At 38.7% G+C, this 16,633-nt stretch overlaps 1 protein-coding gene across 3 annotated transcripts in view; it reads right to left on the reverse strand.

The window, feature by feature from the left end:
- pex14 (peroxisomal biogenesis factor 14) overlaps window positions 1-16,633 on the reverse strand; it is a 49,869-nt gene that overhangs the window by 32,427 nt on the left and 809 nt on the right. For all 3 annotated transcript variants that reach the window (XM_059333511.1, XM_059333510.1, XM_059333509.1), the window contains exon 2: window positions 14,826-14,876. In XM_059333511.1, coding sequence (XP_059189494.1) covers window positions 14,826-14,876 — 51 coding nt within the window. The remainder of the gene's footprint in view (window positions 1-14,825; window positions 14,877-16,633) is intronic.

Here is a 16,633-nt window from a genome sequence, read left to right on the forward strand (position 1 = left end):
AAAATAAGATGAAGCAACAACAAAGTGAAGCATTCCTTTCATTCTTGTGAGATCTAAACCTGAGGAGAAACATGTGGCATCCAGCCAATTCAAAACTCGCTTGAGAGATACGGTATAAAGCAGAGTCTGACATTTCTTAATGTGTAACTGTCAGTCGTGCTGCCTGGGGTTGCCCTCGCTAAACTAGCGAGACAGATGACTGTTTAGATAAGGACGTCCCCAGCGGGGCCCTGAGAGCCCCGAGAGCCCCGATGACTAAAGAGCAGCGACTCCGTCAGTGACACCACACTTTCACCCACTTTGGACAAAAATACTTATATAGCCCACAAATTCCTTTTAATTCAGGTAAAAGGCCCAAACCATGAGCCTGGAGCTGCTCTGAGAGATGAGGGTCATCAGAGATTAACCCATGGCACTTTAGCAGTGGGGGTGCAAGAGGGGAGTCGCAGCGGAGCACAACAAACTACTTAGCCACCACAAAACATTCCAGCCCCTTCTCAGCTGCAATCCAGTAATGGATACTTCCTCAGCTCCTCGATTGGTCAAAATGTTTTCATACAATAATTTAATTCAGAAACACATTTACAAAGCAGGAGTAATCAATTTTAATTAGTTGATTTTTTTTTCATTCGCATAAAATTTAATGTACTGCCATCGATCTCCTTTGTTCTTTAATGCAGTGCCTCTTTCCTGTAATTCAAAGCTTTTTTTTTTTTCCTTTTCTTTTACAGTCAATGATGACATTCTGTGACAAGCAGTGCTCTTCAGTACGGAGAATGAGCGTTACTTAACAAAAGAGTGCTCAAAATGCGACTTCAGACCAGTGGAATGTACTTAATAATGTGGTTATGTTTTGGCTCGGAAATGTGTTACGCATGAAAAGTTTTGTTGAAAAATGAAAATCAAGCACATTAGGAATGTTTGAAAAACAACGCTGATTCCAAAAAGCTGGGACACTGTGTTAAACATGAGTAAAACAGAACGGATCAAATTCAGGATGTTTATTTACAAAAACAAAAGTTCATCATAAAATATTCTTTTTGTACAATTTTCTACATCCCAAACTTTGATCTCTGCTTGTTGAATTTAATATCCAGCAAGCAGAGATCAAAAATGTAAAAATTACATATTTAATTTCACAAAATAATTGTGCACCTTTTTACTAATAAACTAATAAAACTTGTAGTGAGGCGTAAGTTAGCGATGTCACTCTGCGACAAGCAGCTCCACGTGCCTTTTACTGTGAATAACCAAACACCACGGAATGACTGAAACTGTGCTAGTAAATCGGTTAAGACATGTTTCTAAAAGTCTTATTCAGAAATGAGACATAAAATATTTTTGGTCTGGGAATGCACCGATTCAACTTTTTCAGACCAAATACCTGGGCTTTTGGTACCAGTCTGTATCGAGTACTGATCTGATAACTTAATTACAACTCAGATTTTTTTTAAAAAGTTGGCATGCTGTGAAAAACGTTAAAAACAAAATGCAATTATTTTCCAATCCTATTCAACCTGTATTAAATTATTGAATATAGTACAAAGTTAAGATTTTTAATTTTCAAACTGGTAAACTTTTTTGTAAATTTACACTCTGAATTCTGATTTTGATGCATTTGTTCCTATTTACATTTTTGCACAACACCCCACCTTTTCTGGAATCAGGGTTGTTATAAGTTGTAGTCTCACTGTGTGGAAGTGACTGTCATCATTCATTTACATGTAAGTCAACATCAGGTTTGATATAAACATTGATTTCCTAACTTTTTATAACTAATAATAATAACAAATAATTACATAGATGTACATTTCCTAAATTGTTATTTTTATTAAAATAATACACCATAAACTAGTATATTGGTAAAATAAAATCTTCATAATTAACAGGAATTACAGTTCAAGTATAATCCTTTTAAGTGTAGCAATGATTGTCAGAACAGAAATATAATTTCAGGATATATTTTTGCCTATAGCACATAAACACAGAATTTATACAAATGGGCCGGCCCCTTTGTTAATGATACTTGATCCAGATTTTTTTAAAGTCTGTATTAGCCCGATATCTGTATCAGTGCATCCCTACTTCAGTCACTCAATCACATGACAGATTACACAATTCAAATACACTTAATCTTGTCAGATCACTGCACACAAATCTTTAACAAAGGAACAAAAGCTGCCCTGAGTTCAATAAAAACAATTCAAACATTTACATATTGAAATGTAAGTTTTTAGCCACAATAAACTGATCTGCAATGAGTCGATCGAAAGTTCTTTTGTGAGAAGAAACAGGAGACACGCAACACAAAGGCTTTTCTTTAAAACTGCCACCGCTCTGTGTGTTGTCCTTCATATCATCAAGGCCCGCCAGCCCTTCACATTCAATTAGTTGATTGAGGCAAAACGCAAGCGGCACCAGCAGCAAACAACGTGAAGCTTGTGTCCAAGCGACACACCACAGAAGTTGTGTTGTGGTGTCAGAAGAAGAGCCGCCTCCGTCACAAGCAACTTACAGTGACAAGCCTATCCTCCTCTCTGTTGATCCAAACTGCTCCTCTCACTGAGGCAGCACCCACCCAAAGACACACACACAAACACACACACCCTGCAATACACACACAGCGAAGCAACTTGAAGTGAACCACTGCGATAGGCAAATAAAGCAGGGAGCTGGGGTTGAAGATGCAGCGAGTTGGCATCAGTTTTGTGTGCAGTCCTTTCAGCCTGCCAAATTGACTAATAAAACTAGAATGGAGAGGCCAGTGACAATAGAGAGAGGTGTCCTTTTATTGATCAAATTATTCCTTCTTGGGTACACTGTGCCACCGGATGAGAGTAGGCGCACAAAGACAACCAGGCAGATTGTGACATTCCAGTGACATTATAATCGCGCGTCAACCGTCTCCAGTCAATAGGCTGAATGCACTAATCGTGCGTCTTGGATCAGCAATTTCATGGTCTTCAAAGGGGGCCAGGAATTGGTGGCATGACCCTCCACACGGGGTGAGACCCCTCTTTCCTCAGCGAGTGCCACAGAGAGAAGGGAGAGGAGAAGGATGGTGTTGAGGGAGACGCATCGAGGCAGGAGCTGAGCCAGAGAAGATTAACATCGCCATCTACTGGTCAGGGGTGGTACAGGCGGAGCCAAAGGGGGGAGGAAAGCCTGGCAGTTTACCCTTGCGGCCTGTCTTTCACTGAGACCTGTCAGAAACATTTAGACACACTTGCCAAGACAATGGGCCACACATCTACAGCAGCAGATAAGTCAGACTGAAATCACCATCAAATAAGGGAGGAAACTTAGGGCAGTAGGCCTTTGTTGGGTTTTGGAGAAAGAGAGCAGGCAGAGTCTGTTCCTGATCACACTAAGTGACAAAGAAAAATGTTGGCTAATTCTTCTTTTCTGGAGGCTTCCAGCTGCCAGTAAGAATCTAACCTCGAGAGGAGAAGTATAAAAAAAAGTTGTGGTGCTGACAGCGTCAGAAAAAAAACAGTCATCAGGGTCGCAGAAGTAGCAGTTCTCTTTCTTCTCATTTAACCTGACGCCAGAGAGGATACAAACACGACAGCTCGTCAGATCGAATAATAATTCTTCATTTCAACCTTTCTGAGGCAGTGAGGCTACACGCTAGAGATTTTGTTGGTTATAAAATGTTATAAAGTGTCAAAAGCATGTGACATTTAGTTAATGCCACACCTAAACATAATCTACCTCTTCTGAAAAGTTCAGACAGAATTTTCAGGTTTTGCAACATGCTTGCCTGATGCAGACTGTAAATAACCTTATGTGTCATGACAATGATATAAATCAGCACACCTAGTTCTATACAACTCCATCCATCCGCCCTAAATCACAGGTGAATGTTCGCACAGTCATCTTCGTTCTATCTATCTAAACAAATGTGACGTTTTTTAAAAATCTATTTGATCGCTCAGTGTTTCTAAAGAGGTACTTATTGTACCGTGTTCTTCCCAAGAAGGCCATGACAATAATTCATCTAAAAAAACAAACAGATCTTTCTCCTTTAAACGTGCAGTATGTCTCCTAAAATGGGAAGATTTAATCAGAAAGGGAGTGATCAGAAAGGAATGTTGCACGTCACTCCTACACAGCACCCATACTTTTTGTGACTACGTGACAATCAGAAGCAGTGGTCACAGTTTAGGCGTCAACTCCCATCTGAACTCTATATCAACTCACGTGGTGACAGGGGAAAATACATGTTTTACCAGGCTCCTCGAAAAGAAAGAGAAGAGGAGACAACCCACAGCGAACCACTATAATGTCACACAGGGTGGCGTGTTACAGCAAAGGGGCTGAGTTGGCAAGCAGCTCAGCAGCAGACACGCACCTGTTCTGACATTTTCTGTCGACCTTGACACAGAAAACACATGACAATGCCACTCTCTGCATTTCAAAAGTACAGGCTGTTTTATGAAGCCCCTTCACTTCCCCTTTTCTCGTCCCCATGATACCTAAAACTACTTTCCACACAGTATGGAAGGGTAGAAAAGCATGACGTAGTCTAATAAATGCGAGGAGGGTCACACAGGAGGCAAGTCACAGAGTGACAGTAAATAATGGGAGAAAACAGGGAGTAATAAGAGACATACAAGAGTCTTTTTTTTTGTTGGGGGCAACCGAAGAGAATTTCTCTTTCCACAGGATTGTAGGCCACAAACAACTCCTTTAGCACTTTCAATTCCACACACAACACAATTTATTAAGGACAAAAATGCCTCAGTCTTACTTCTATTTATTCTGTTTCTATCATCTTGTTCTCACCCTTTCTTCAGTTCATGACAGAGCTACAATGAATTCATCCATCCACTATTTTAATCAAAGAGAAAGCAAAGTACTGCTGCCAGGAGAGCTGCACAGGAAAACAAATGCAATCTTCCTGTTAATCACTGCATTAACAAGAAGTCGACAGTCTTGACGCACAAGCCAGGGAGGGGAGCCAGTCCAGGTGTTGGATAATTGTCAGTTGTGCAAGTGGCTACGGTTGCTTTTTTACTGTGCCAGCCTCTGTTTCACTGCTGGTCTACACTTGTGCCCCACCTTAATGATAGCTTTTAAAAGGCATCTTTCTGCTGAAGAGTGCATGCAGACACAAAGAAGTCTTGGCAAGGGTTTCTCCATGCTGACTGTAGTGGACGACGGATGAAGGTGTAGACGTCCTGCTATAATCAGTGCCAAGTGAAGTGTAGCTCAATTCTAAAGAAGTGCAAGGAGCATCTAATTTAAATGAAAGGCCAGAAACCACTTGAAAAAAAACATACAGGCTTTGTAGCCTTTCTGGGAAACAAGTCTATATACCCTGTTCCTGGAAAACAACCATCTATCAGAAATACATCGCAAAATCTTCAAAATCTTGCAGATACAACAACTTGTCTGAAATGATTCACGTTTTTTCATTCAGAAGTAAAACTCCTTTATCTGCAGGTGAGAATAGCTTCATTCCGAGAAGAGGAGATGAATTACAAGCCCAGCTCAACTTTTCATTATAACACACCGAAAACTTTACAGTTCACTGTCAGTGCACCTCCGTATCACGCATCTAAAGTTAGGCTAATTAGAGTGCAATATTTTCACTTAAGCGCTCTATTTTTGCCGGTTTTCAGATAATTTATCTCAGTTTCTGCATTCTGTCACTTTCATTTTAGCCCCGAGAGTAGCCCACTATCTCTTTTTTCCAGATTCCCCAGATAAAGCCACAATCTCAGGGCGCCACACACAGAGAAACTCTGAAATCCCATTAGCATTTTGCTTTCATTATTTTTAATCAAACCCAGAAAACTGACACATATTAATTAATATCCATTACCAGTTTTTGCCCCTCTCCCAGAGAAGACGTTGGGGGGGAAAAGAAGCAATTAACTTAACAAAATAATCAAAAAAATTGTTTCAGAAATCCCTGATAAATGTCATGTGAGGTCCCGTCTAAATGTAAGAAGTGTAATACATTCTTGCTGTCATATTCCATTAAACTGCTATTACAGTCGTGATAGAACTATTAGTCACTACATTATTAATAACATTAATGTATTTACATTTTTGGTGTACAAGCCTGCTTTCATGCAGTAATTTATGAACCAGACTTCAGATATGTTATAACGTTCCCCATCTCGGCTCTTTTGTGTTTATTATTGATTGTGAAAACAGTCAAAATTCCAAGTCAATCCCCGTCTGCCCTCCCCCCACCCCCCTTAATGTATTGGAGTGGGCTGTTTACATTAAAGGACTGGAATAAAGTGCATTTACATCTGAAGCATAACTTCATAATTTACATTCCAACATTTATTAGAGGTGACAAACGAGCATTTGGTCCACTCGTGCTTTTCCACAATGCAGCACTCATTCAATCCATATAAATTACAGCTGGGCTAGGGAGTGCAAGAGCAAATTATTTTATTATATTTATGCATGTATGACTCTATAGGGGGTTACTAAGACAAACAGGGAATTACTTGATTAGGCCAACTGTGGTTAACAAAGAAAGAAATATGAGACTGAGCGTTGGGCCAATCAAATTTCAGCATTATTTAAATGTTTGGCCTCAATTCAAAAATCTAAAATACACAGATCTTAGTGTAAAAGCCTCAGATCAATAAGACTGTTGTATCTATAAAATGAGTTACTGCACATTGTGTTTTAGCTGCATTTTATAACAGACTATTATGTGTTTTATACAGCATAAAGAGCTCTTTTAAGTATTGCTGTTCCAATAGCTTACGCTGAGCTAGAACTAATATTATTCAATTAAAAGAAACTTGCCTAAAAGGCAGTATTATATTACATAATTAGACAGGGCAGCATTTTCAGAAGTGTAGTTACAAATGCGCTGAGGGGATCCCAGCATTTGAACAAATATCTGGCGCTGTAGGGGAGCTTGCCGACAAATTAACAGCTAATAACTTACTGGGAAGCCAGATAAAAAGAGAAAAAAATGTTCCCCAAAGTGTCAATTACAAATAATTTTTCCTCTGATTTCCCACACTTGTGAAAGCGCGATGTGCTAAAAAGCATTACCAGTAGTGTGCCGGTTTGCATGTTGTTCATTTATTTCTTGTTTTTTTTTTTTTTTTTTTTTTTTTTTTACACACTGGATTCATTCACAGGGAAATAATTTAGCAACGGCAGCAGGATGGCTCAGGATAGCTCTGAAAGCATATGGCTCCCTTGTGAGGGCACTTGCTGGTCAGAGAGGAGAGAGACAGACACACGTGTGCAGGGACAGGGGGAAATGAAGGGGGATTCAATCAAATTCATGTTCATTAAAATCAGAGGACATCACAAAAATTAGAAAGATGCTGACAAATCAAAGGGTCTCAGTACCTGAATTACCATAGTCATTTACTTATTAAAGCCAGGATGCTTCCTGTCAATCAAGAGCCATCACATTCTCCATTTGCGGCGGAAAGCCAGCGTAATTGCTTCTCATACTAATCAACACAACTTGTGTAATTATGCCTTGAAAGTGACATTGGAGGCTGAGAGCGATGTGAGCAGTCTTGACAGCGGAGACATCTCAGATTCATCGGGAGATTTCCAGCCTCGCTGCGAGGAGACAAGCCACTCTCAGACCAAGTTACTCACTCGAGCAGTTTACAGCCATAAACACAAAGAAAAGACGATAAATCAAGCTGAAGTAATTACAAAGCAGAATAGAGAGTATAAAGGAAGCTCAGCTCAATAAGGCCACTTTCCCAAGTATATTGAGGCAAAATGACTACGCTGTAATTAAACTGGTGTCGTATTTCTATCATTTCTTAAGTAAACATATTATGACAGTTCACTAAATTGTGGGAGAATAGGAAATTACAGCTCTGTTACCATGCTGTTTACATTAATGTACTTGCTAAGACGAAAACCCTACAAAAAGCCCTAAGTATTCATTAAAGTTTATTGAATTCAGCTTAATCACAGACTTTACATGTGTCTCCAGAATGAACTTTGGGTAAAACTAGCTTTAACATTCCTCTGAGCATTGGAGCACTATCCAAACCATATTCCCAGGCTGCATCTGTCACTAGTCACACTGCGGCCCAGCCAGGAAGGTCAGAGCGAGGTCAAATTACTGCAACAAATCAAGAGCCACGGGCCACGACATGAGACTCTATCTAAATAAAATATGCGTATTATTGACATACAGTGACAACAGCTTCTTCTTCGTTTACTATGAACTTTACAGTGAATTAAAGGATTTTCAATGCTCTCAGGGAAAAATCAAAAAGATAAAGGCGCTATTGTCGGGGCTGCCAATGCAGATGTAGTCCGGCTCTGCACATGAGGCAGAGACCACAGAATAAATAAAATTTATAAAATGGGTTGGACTCATCAGTGCTCATCGTTTTCAAAGAGGTGGGAGGAACCATGAGAAAAAAAAGTCACCAACATCAAAACGGAGTCAACTGATAACTCTGGCATACTATGAGGGGAATAAGCGTAATGATTTCATCTGCGAACAGAAAAGAAGACGAGAGATTTATGGCTCGTAAAAAAGTTCAAACGACAGAAAAAACAAAAATCCTTGTCTGTGTCATTCCTCACTCATGACCTCCAAACTTTAGCACATGTTGAAGACAAAGTAAAGAGATGCTCTTTTGTGGCCAAATATGAGAAAAACAAGAACACTTACTGACATAGAAAATAGAGGCTTTTACAGGAAAAGCTTGTGTGATTCACCCTCTGTGTTCAACTCTAATGAGTCAAAAAGTGTGACCTGCACTTAAACAAGAAGTCACAGCCAGAAGCTGTAAACTCATTTTCCCCATCCAAGCCAGCAACGTCGGCAGGACCTGGAAGATGTGCTCCGAGCATGCACGATAAATCTGACGTGAAATCATAATCATAAAAGCAATTAGCTGACCCTGCGCCACTCGTCCTTGGACATGACAGTGAGAATTCATACAGAGTCCTCTAAGGAGGCTGGCTGCCGGGTTGGGCGAGGAGGGGAAAAAGTGCAACACAGCAACAATAAAATGGAGGGCCCTTCCTGTATCATTAACCACCGAAACAAACAGCGCATGATGCACAATGAGTGTTGCGCTGAGAAACGGCGAATTGAGCTTTTATGCTTTTCGGATAGAAAACTTCACCACGACCACTGAAACAAACTGTGGTGTGCAGATGTTTCACATGTAAACCCATGGGCATGGGAAATAAAACACATTGCCAAAACCTACATCACTTTGCATTAGTCTGCACTGTGATATATAGTTTTCAGATCATTCAAAGTAAGTTTACTTATTTGAAATGAAACATAAAAATATGAAGATTAATGCTTTCCACACACACGCCTTTGTTCTGTGCTTCGGCAGAGAGTGTAGCATGTTTACAGTCAATGTGACAGGATACTGAATCTATTGACTGTGAGATGGCAGGTGATCAGATTTATTCGACTTTTCTCTTTCAAGGAGTGTGTAAGAATCTGAAAAATCTCTCTTCACACACCCTCACACACACACATACACAGTTCCTCGCCATCACTTCCCACCCAGTAATTACAGCGAGGCCGAACTAGTGGCTGCCACCTAGTGACCGTCTTCTCCAATAATCATGAAATATCTCTATGGCTCGCGCCCCCACTCTGACCATAACTCTCCTTTACTGCAGACAGCTCCAATAAAGGATTACAATTACAATTAAAGTAATGAGCAAAGAGGAAAAAAGGAAAATCTCAGAGAAGGTTCCCTTGACTAACTAAATGGTAGCCTAGTTTCTTGACAGAATGGAGTTACCATACCAGACTCATTACAGGGTCCCATTTCTTATTCTGCCCCAATAATTAATTTGGGGCGTGTTGAAACCTAGAGTCCTCAAAAATTAAAATAATGGTTGTGAAAGTGATAAATGTAAAATGAATTGAAATATGAATGATCAAATAAGAGATTGACTTCTTGTTATTTTTGCTTTATGATGGTAGAAGTGTAAAAAGATTTAAATCACTTAAAAAGTACTCCAGTTTCAGGTTTTCTTTCAACTGTGCAAGTCATATAACCCAGTGAATAAAAAGGACTCGTGCAGAAGACAGAGTGGTGTTAAAAGGACATTTTTCCACAAACACATGTCCCATGGGGGAAGTCATTAAGGACAAAAAATAACTGAGTCAAGACCCGAGAGTAACCTCTGACTTCCTGGTATCACCGCTGTGTTACATTTGTGTTACACCCACGCATAAGTGAAGAAAAAAAAAAACTCTTTTCAGAGCTAACATATGAGGAACATCTGTCTGCCTGCAACTCATGGGGCTCAGCAGAAGAGTCGTAAGGGAGCGGGAGGTGAAATGAGGAGAAAAAGAGCCACAAAAAGCAGCAGCACTGTCTTCATGTTGCTGGCTGGACCGATTACTGTTGGCACGTCCTCTGCCAACCTGCCAGGTTCCCCACAACTCCTGCACTTAACACACTGTTCTTTTTCCCCTCTATAGTGTGATGGCTATTGCAGTGGGGCTACGGAAATTTGGAGGCTGCTGAGCCAAAACAGATCACTTCAAAGCGGCTTATTTAACGCTTGCTAAATTTTTCATCACAGTCGCTTAATATCCTGGGGAAGGGGAGCTTTTGAAGTTGCTGTGAGACCGGGGATGTTCTTCTTACAATTCTTTTCCCCCTCCCATTACCACCCTCCCTCTGCTGTACTAAAACCCCCAAACCTAAATACATACACACACTCAGTTAACAATACGTAGGCCTGCATGCACACACAGACGTGTGCAAATGCTACAGATGCATCTCCTGCACCAGCTTTTCATTTAAGGCCTGTGCTTTTTCAGTGTGCAGAGAGTAAAGGACAGGCCTAATTCTCCCAGGGATACCCAAAATAATTAGAGGCCTTCTTGGTGAGGGGTCAGGTCTCCTGTAGATCTGACACACACACACACACACACACACACACACACACACACACACACACACAAACACACAGCAGCAGGTGTCGAAAAGAAGGGTATCACCTCATTATGTTTTTTGATAGTGTGCTGATTCTCAAAAACACTGTTTTGATTTTTTTGGCTTTAAAATAAAATTACTTTTTCACTTTGATTTTATGCATACAGTGGTGTGTTCTTTAGATGACCGTTTTCCTAAAATTAGATTTTTTTAAGTCACAATGTATCCCCTTGCTAAGTGTTTTACAATATATTGCAATATATAAAATTATACATATTGTATTGTGATATTCTTGCCAATACACAGCCTTAATACACACACACTGCAACAAAAAGTTGCGGCAGCACTTATCCAATTTTGTGCGAGATGTTCACAATCAAAATCAAAGTCAAACTGACTGTGGTCTGATGATTTGCCGCATTTTTTTCCTTATGAAAAAAAAACATTCATGAACTCTGGTAAACTATAAAGGCCATTTTTCAATATTTTCTAAAATTTTATAATTAAAAGATTTATCAAGAAAATAATCCATTGGTAATTAAAATAATCGGTAATTGCAGCCACCTGTTTTTTTAATCTAAATTAAAATGTCTGATCCTGAGTAAAGTGGATATGATGATCAAGCAGGAATTTATTTTCATTGCACTATGTAATCCAGAATTTTAAACTTCAGTACAACATTAGTATAAAAAAGACAACTCACTAAACCTCTTTTGATAGCATGGATAAAAAAAGAAAACAAAGTACATGAAAATAATATTAATAAAAATAATTTTAAATTTTATTTAAAAATTATGTTTTACAGCTATGGTACTTTTAATTCTATTAAATATATAATCAACCGAGATCATTTTGTTTTAAACACATAATCCAAAAAAATATATATTTTTTTTACTTCCTTAAATCTCATACAACATCTCTCTCATGTGACAATACACTCCAATGTTACTGAATATTATGTTGATGTATCTCTTTGTTTCACCGTGTTTACTTATCAAGAGATCAAAGGGATTTGTGGACATATAATTATTGTTGTGATGTGTTTGGGTGGAGGCAATGAGAACACAGTGATAGGAGGAGACGAGGGGTGAGCGCAGGGTGTCAGCACAAGCACAGCACAAACACTAGAGAGACACCGGCGAGAGACTGGCAGGGGGAATGGCCATGGCAACGACGAGTAGAAGGTGGGGGGGTGGGGGAGGTTATAGACGTAGACGAAGCAAAGCCGGGGTGAGAGCGGGCAAAGAGCAGCGCCAGAGGCAACAGCAGCGGCTGGCAGCGACTGGTATACCAGTCAACCCTGGAACACACACTCAAACTGCCTCTCCCACCCCTTTCTGCTCTCTCTAACTGCAGGTCCGGACCTCCCCCTCTGGCCTGGATGGTGGCAAAGGCTGTGGCACCGGCCCCTGAGCTGGGCCCTGCCACAGAGGAGAGCCCATGCCGTGCAGTGTGCCAGGGCCTGCTGATCTGGGCGAGGTGAGTCAGAACCTGTTAACATGACTGGTGTCCCCAGCATGACACACTGGCTTGTCTGACATGCACATGTGCACATAAATGTTATACAAATGTGTGTGTGCTCTTTCTCTCTGCCTCTCTCTCTCTTTCTCTCTCTGCCCTCCCAACCCTGCCAGCACTCCCTTTCCTCTCATCCAGATAAAATCCTTTCAGACATAAATTTCAATTATTCACCTCATCCAAATAATGCCATGTGACAAGAATTATCCCTACTGTAATAATCCACTTAACTGGGAAAGAGCAGCTCATCAAAAAGAGAAAGGAGAAAAGGGGCTGGAAGTGAGGGTGGTGGTGGTGCGGGGAGACTTGTCAACCAGTCTCGAATCAGGACCCTCATAACAAGAATTTCTTCCCTTTTTGAGGAGGCAGTCTTGAAGCGCACTGGGATGATGAAATTGAAGTAAATTGAAAGAAAGCCTGGGAGAATGCTCCCACAATCAATAACCCCAGGATTAAATTAGCCTTGGCATGAAGGGATGATGGGGGGAGGATGAAGAGTGAATGGTCGTGAATGACATTGAGACATGTAGGCTGAACAATACAGCACTCCTATAACCTGGATGCTGTGTCCATACAAGGACAGTGAATGTACCTGTGATGTATTCCATCCCACTTAGCAATAAGACATTCCCGGCTATAATCATTGTCATCACCTGAGCCGAGCATTGTCTAATGAACACTTTCCTTCACACATTAGTGAAAAACTACTGATGTTTATTGTCATTAAATGCTACTGGCTTTACATGTATAAACAACTTGGACAACTACTGAAAGCTCCAGACACCAGAGACCCTGAGTTAAAGGGGGACCAAAAACAGTATTTACGAATTATAATATTTCCTGTAACTGAATACTTATAACTATACTGTAATGCAGCAAGGAAAATAAATTTACAGATGCTGTAACTTTAAAATACCATTTTACTGCAGAATACATCTTCAGGAATAAATAAGGAAACTAAGGCCCAACTAATTATATATAAGAGATTTTTGAAGCTGACACTGATTTTAGAGGAAAAGAAAATTCAGATAATACCAGTATGGCAGCAGATATATTGAATTTTTGTGCTGGAATAAAATTAAACTTATGTGGCTGTGCAACGATTTTGCAAGAGCAGGTCTATGCAAAGGTACTTATAAGTCTGCTTTCTTAAACAAATAACTTTCTTAAAGAATATTTTAAATTCATATACATTATTATACATTGTACGTACAATGTAATAAATTGTCAACAACAAAATTGATTTCTTTTTTAAAAGTTTGGATACTCTGCGAAACTTCAGAATCCAGAAATAGTCAACATATTTCCAAAAATACATATTGAACATTAAATATCTTATATTTGTACTTTATTTTATTTAATGCAACAAACTACATGATGATGACACCATTTCTAAATGACACCAAGCATCATTTTCTCTTATATATTCTGTAAAAAAAAATGGTTTTCATATTGGTGCATATCGCATATAATACCGATAGAAACCAACATGTCTATGATCTTTCAATATCAGACAATAATATCAGCTGACTATTATAGGGGTGTTCCTCTCAAGGAAACTTTCTTTTGTTTTTTGCAGGTGCAAGAAGGTGTGACAAAGACACAGTCTACAGTTGCCAAAAGTTTGATTTAAAAGTATTTTATTTCTACTGGTGACTACTGAGTGTTGGCAAACTAATTCAAAAACGTCCTGGTGGGTGATGACCCATAATGAAAGACAATGGGCTAAACCGCAAAGATATGTGGTTAAAGTTTTATGCTAAACATGATTAAAGCATCCGTGAAACCATTGTGACTGTTAAAATAGACCTTTCCTACACGCTTTTTACTCTCCAAAGACAAGGAACATAAAGTGCACACTCATTACGGGGTTGGGGACATCAGTGTGGTGCTAAAGTGACTGGCTGCTAATTGGGAGCCTTCAACACTTGATCTCAGTGGGGAATGTCTAATATCATCTGATTAGCCACGGAAAAGTGGTTTGTTGATGAAAAGATGAAAACAAACTTCCTTAAGTCAATAGATCATAAAAAAAAAACCTCACTGTCCCTCAACTATGCGTCATCAATTTCCAGGCTGACTTTCATTCTCTCCAAACATTACAACACAAACAATCAGAGCAAAGGGGCTGACCAGTGATGTCAGGTTCCTAAAAGTTTTAAAACTTACATACTCTGGGGCATTGACAGTAGATGGCTGAAAATCATGGCATTTATCAATACAATAATGAGCATGTAATAAAGTAAACATCGCTTTCTTTATTACATGAGATGAAATGAAATGTGATTAGTCTAACCTGCTATATCTATTTAATAAGGACTTAAATCAAATAGGCATACCTAAATTATTTTGTTATCCTAGCCCATATTCCTTTACGAGTCCAGTGATTTGTATTAAATTCTGAGTCCTTACCAGTGCTTCTCTGGGGGCTGCTGCCGCAACATCTCCAGGCGGAAGGCCGGGCTGAGGACATAAACAAACACTTGTGTTAGAGTGCCATCTACTGGAGGACAGAGGTATTGCTGTTGGTTAAGTACAGTTTTTAACAGAAGCAGTGGTCGAAAGTACAACCCTGATACTTTATGCTTCTATGTTACAACAATTCAGGAAGTAATATTATACTTTTTACTCCACTAGATTTAATGAATGCAATACCTTCTGTTACTTTGCAGATTTAGATAAATAATACAAAACATAAACAACAAATAAATTATGATGCACTATTATCGAAGTCTTCATTAGAATTAAATTATCCTGGGATGAAATTCACGTAAATAAAGTACTTTAAATTAGCAGCATTAATAATTATAATATTAATATTAATATACTATTAATTCTTAAACAGGTCATTCATTATTCATTAATACTTTTGTTCTCTTACTTCTGTAAAAGTTTGCAGGAAATTTACTTGTGCAACAATAATTCCAAAGAAGTTTGTCTAGAACAGTTGAAAACTGTACAAAGACTAAGTATTTTATGTTAAAACTGACTGTTTTTGTGAATATACATTCTTAAACCTTAATGTGATGCATGTTTTTATTACGATTTACACAGTGTCGTAACTTTTTTCGGTTGTAATCCTGCTGAAAACAAGACTAAAAAGTTTCAAAGATAAAAATCTTCAGCATTGTATATTTGACTGACTCAAATCTGGCTTGAAAGTTGCTGACAGTAACATTGCTATTATGTCACCAAAATCTAATTATGTATTAAGATTAAGATTTCCTTTATTAGTCCCAAAGCAGGAAATTTCAAGAATTACAGCAGCAAAGTGGATCGCAAAAAATATGTTACAGTAATAGTAAACAGCAGTATAAACTAGAAACACAAGAGGTATTAGCAAATAAACAAGTAAAACATATTAAGTATTAACAATTTACAGTATAAACAAGTAGAAATATAAAGAGTATTAACAATTTTACTGTATATGGATAAATACAGAAAAGTTTTGCATCTGCATTGCAGTTGTCAAACGCTCTGCTCCATTTAATAGAGTATTAAAAGAACAGCAAGAAGTGACCCATAACCTGAATACATGTGCATAACAGGGTCTAGATAATTTTGGATTAAACAATGTGCTTATTCACCGCTTGACTAAATAGAAAATGTGTAACTGTTGTGTTAATGTTTGAATACATAACAATCATGAGTTCAGTTTCTTCCCTACTTTTCTTTCCTGGATCACCAGTCTCTCATAAACTCTAATTCTGACTCATTCTGGATTACATGGTAAATATGCTTGCTAAAATTAAAAGCATTGTAAATCGTCACCCTGTTAAAATAATTGCCTAACTCATTTTTTCAAGTTTTGCAGGAATCACCAAAAGTGTAACTTATGACATTTATTGATCATTTCACTCAAAAAGGATGTAAGGGTGGCTATTGGTATAGTAATAACACTATGTGTGAATTATGTAACTTAAGATAAATAAATGACTTAGGCAATTTTTTGAACATGCCTTTGTGACTTAAGCAAGATATGGTAACATTTTATTTTGAAGGTGTCTACATAAGAGTCACACAAGCCTGTCAGAAACATGACATGACAAGTATCATGAGCATTAATGTTACTTCAAAGTGTCATTAATGTTCATGACACATCCCATGTCATGTTTATGACACGCTCATGTCACTCTTATGTAGACACCTTCAAAATAAAGTGTTACCATATCTTGCTTTAGTCACAAAGGCATGTTCAAAAAATTGCCTAAGTCACATTT

This window comes from Centropristis striata, chromosome 5, assembly GCF_030273125.1.
Source record: "Centropristis striata isolate RG_2023a ecotype Rhode Island chromosome 5, C.striata_1.0, whole genome shotgun sequence".
Taxonomy (NCBI): Eukaryota; Metazoa; Chordata; class Actinopteri; order Perciformes; family Serranidae; genus Centropristis; species Centropristis striata.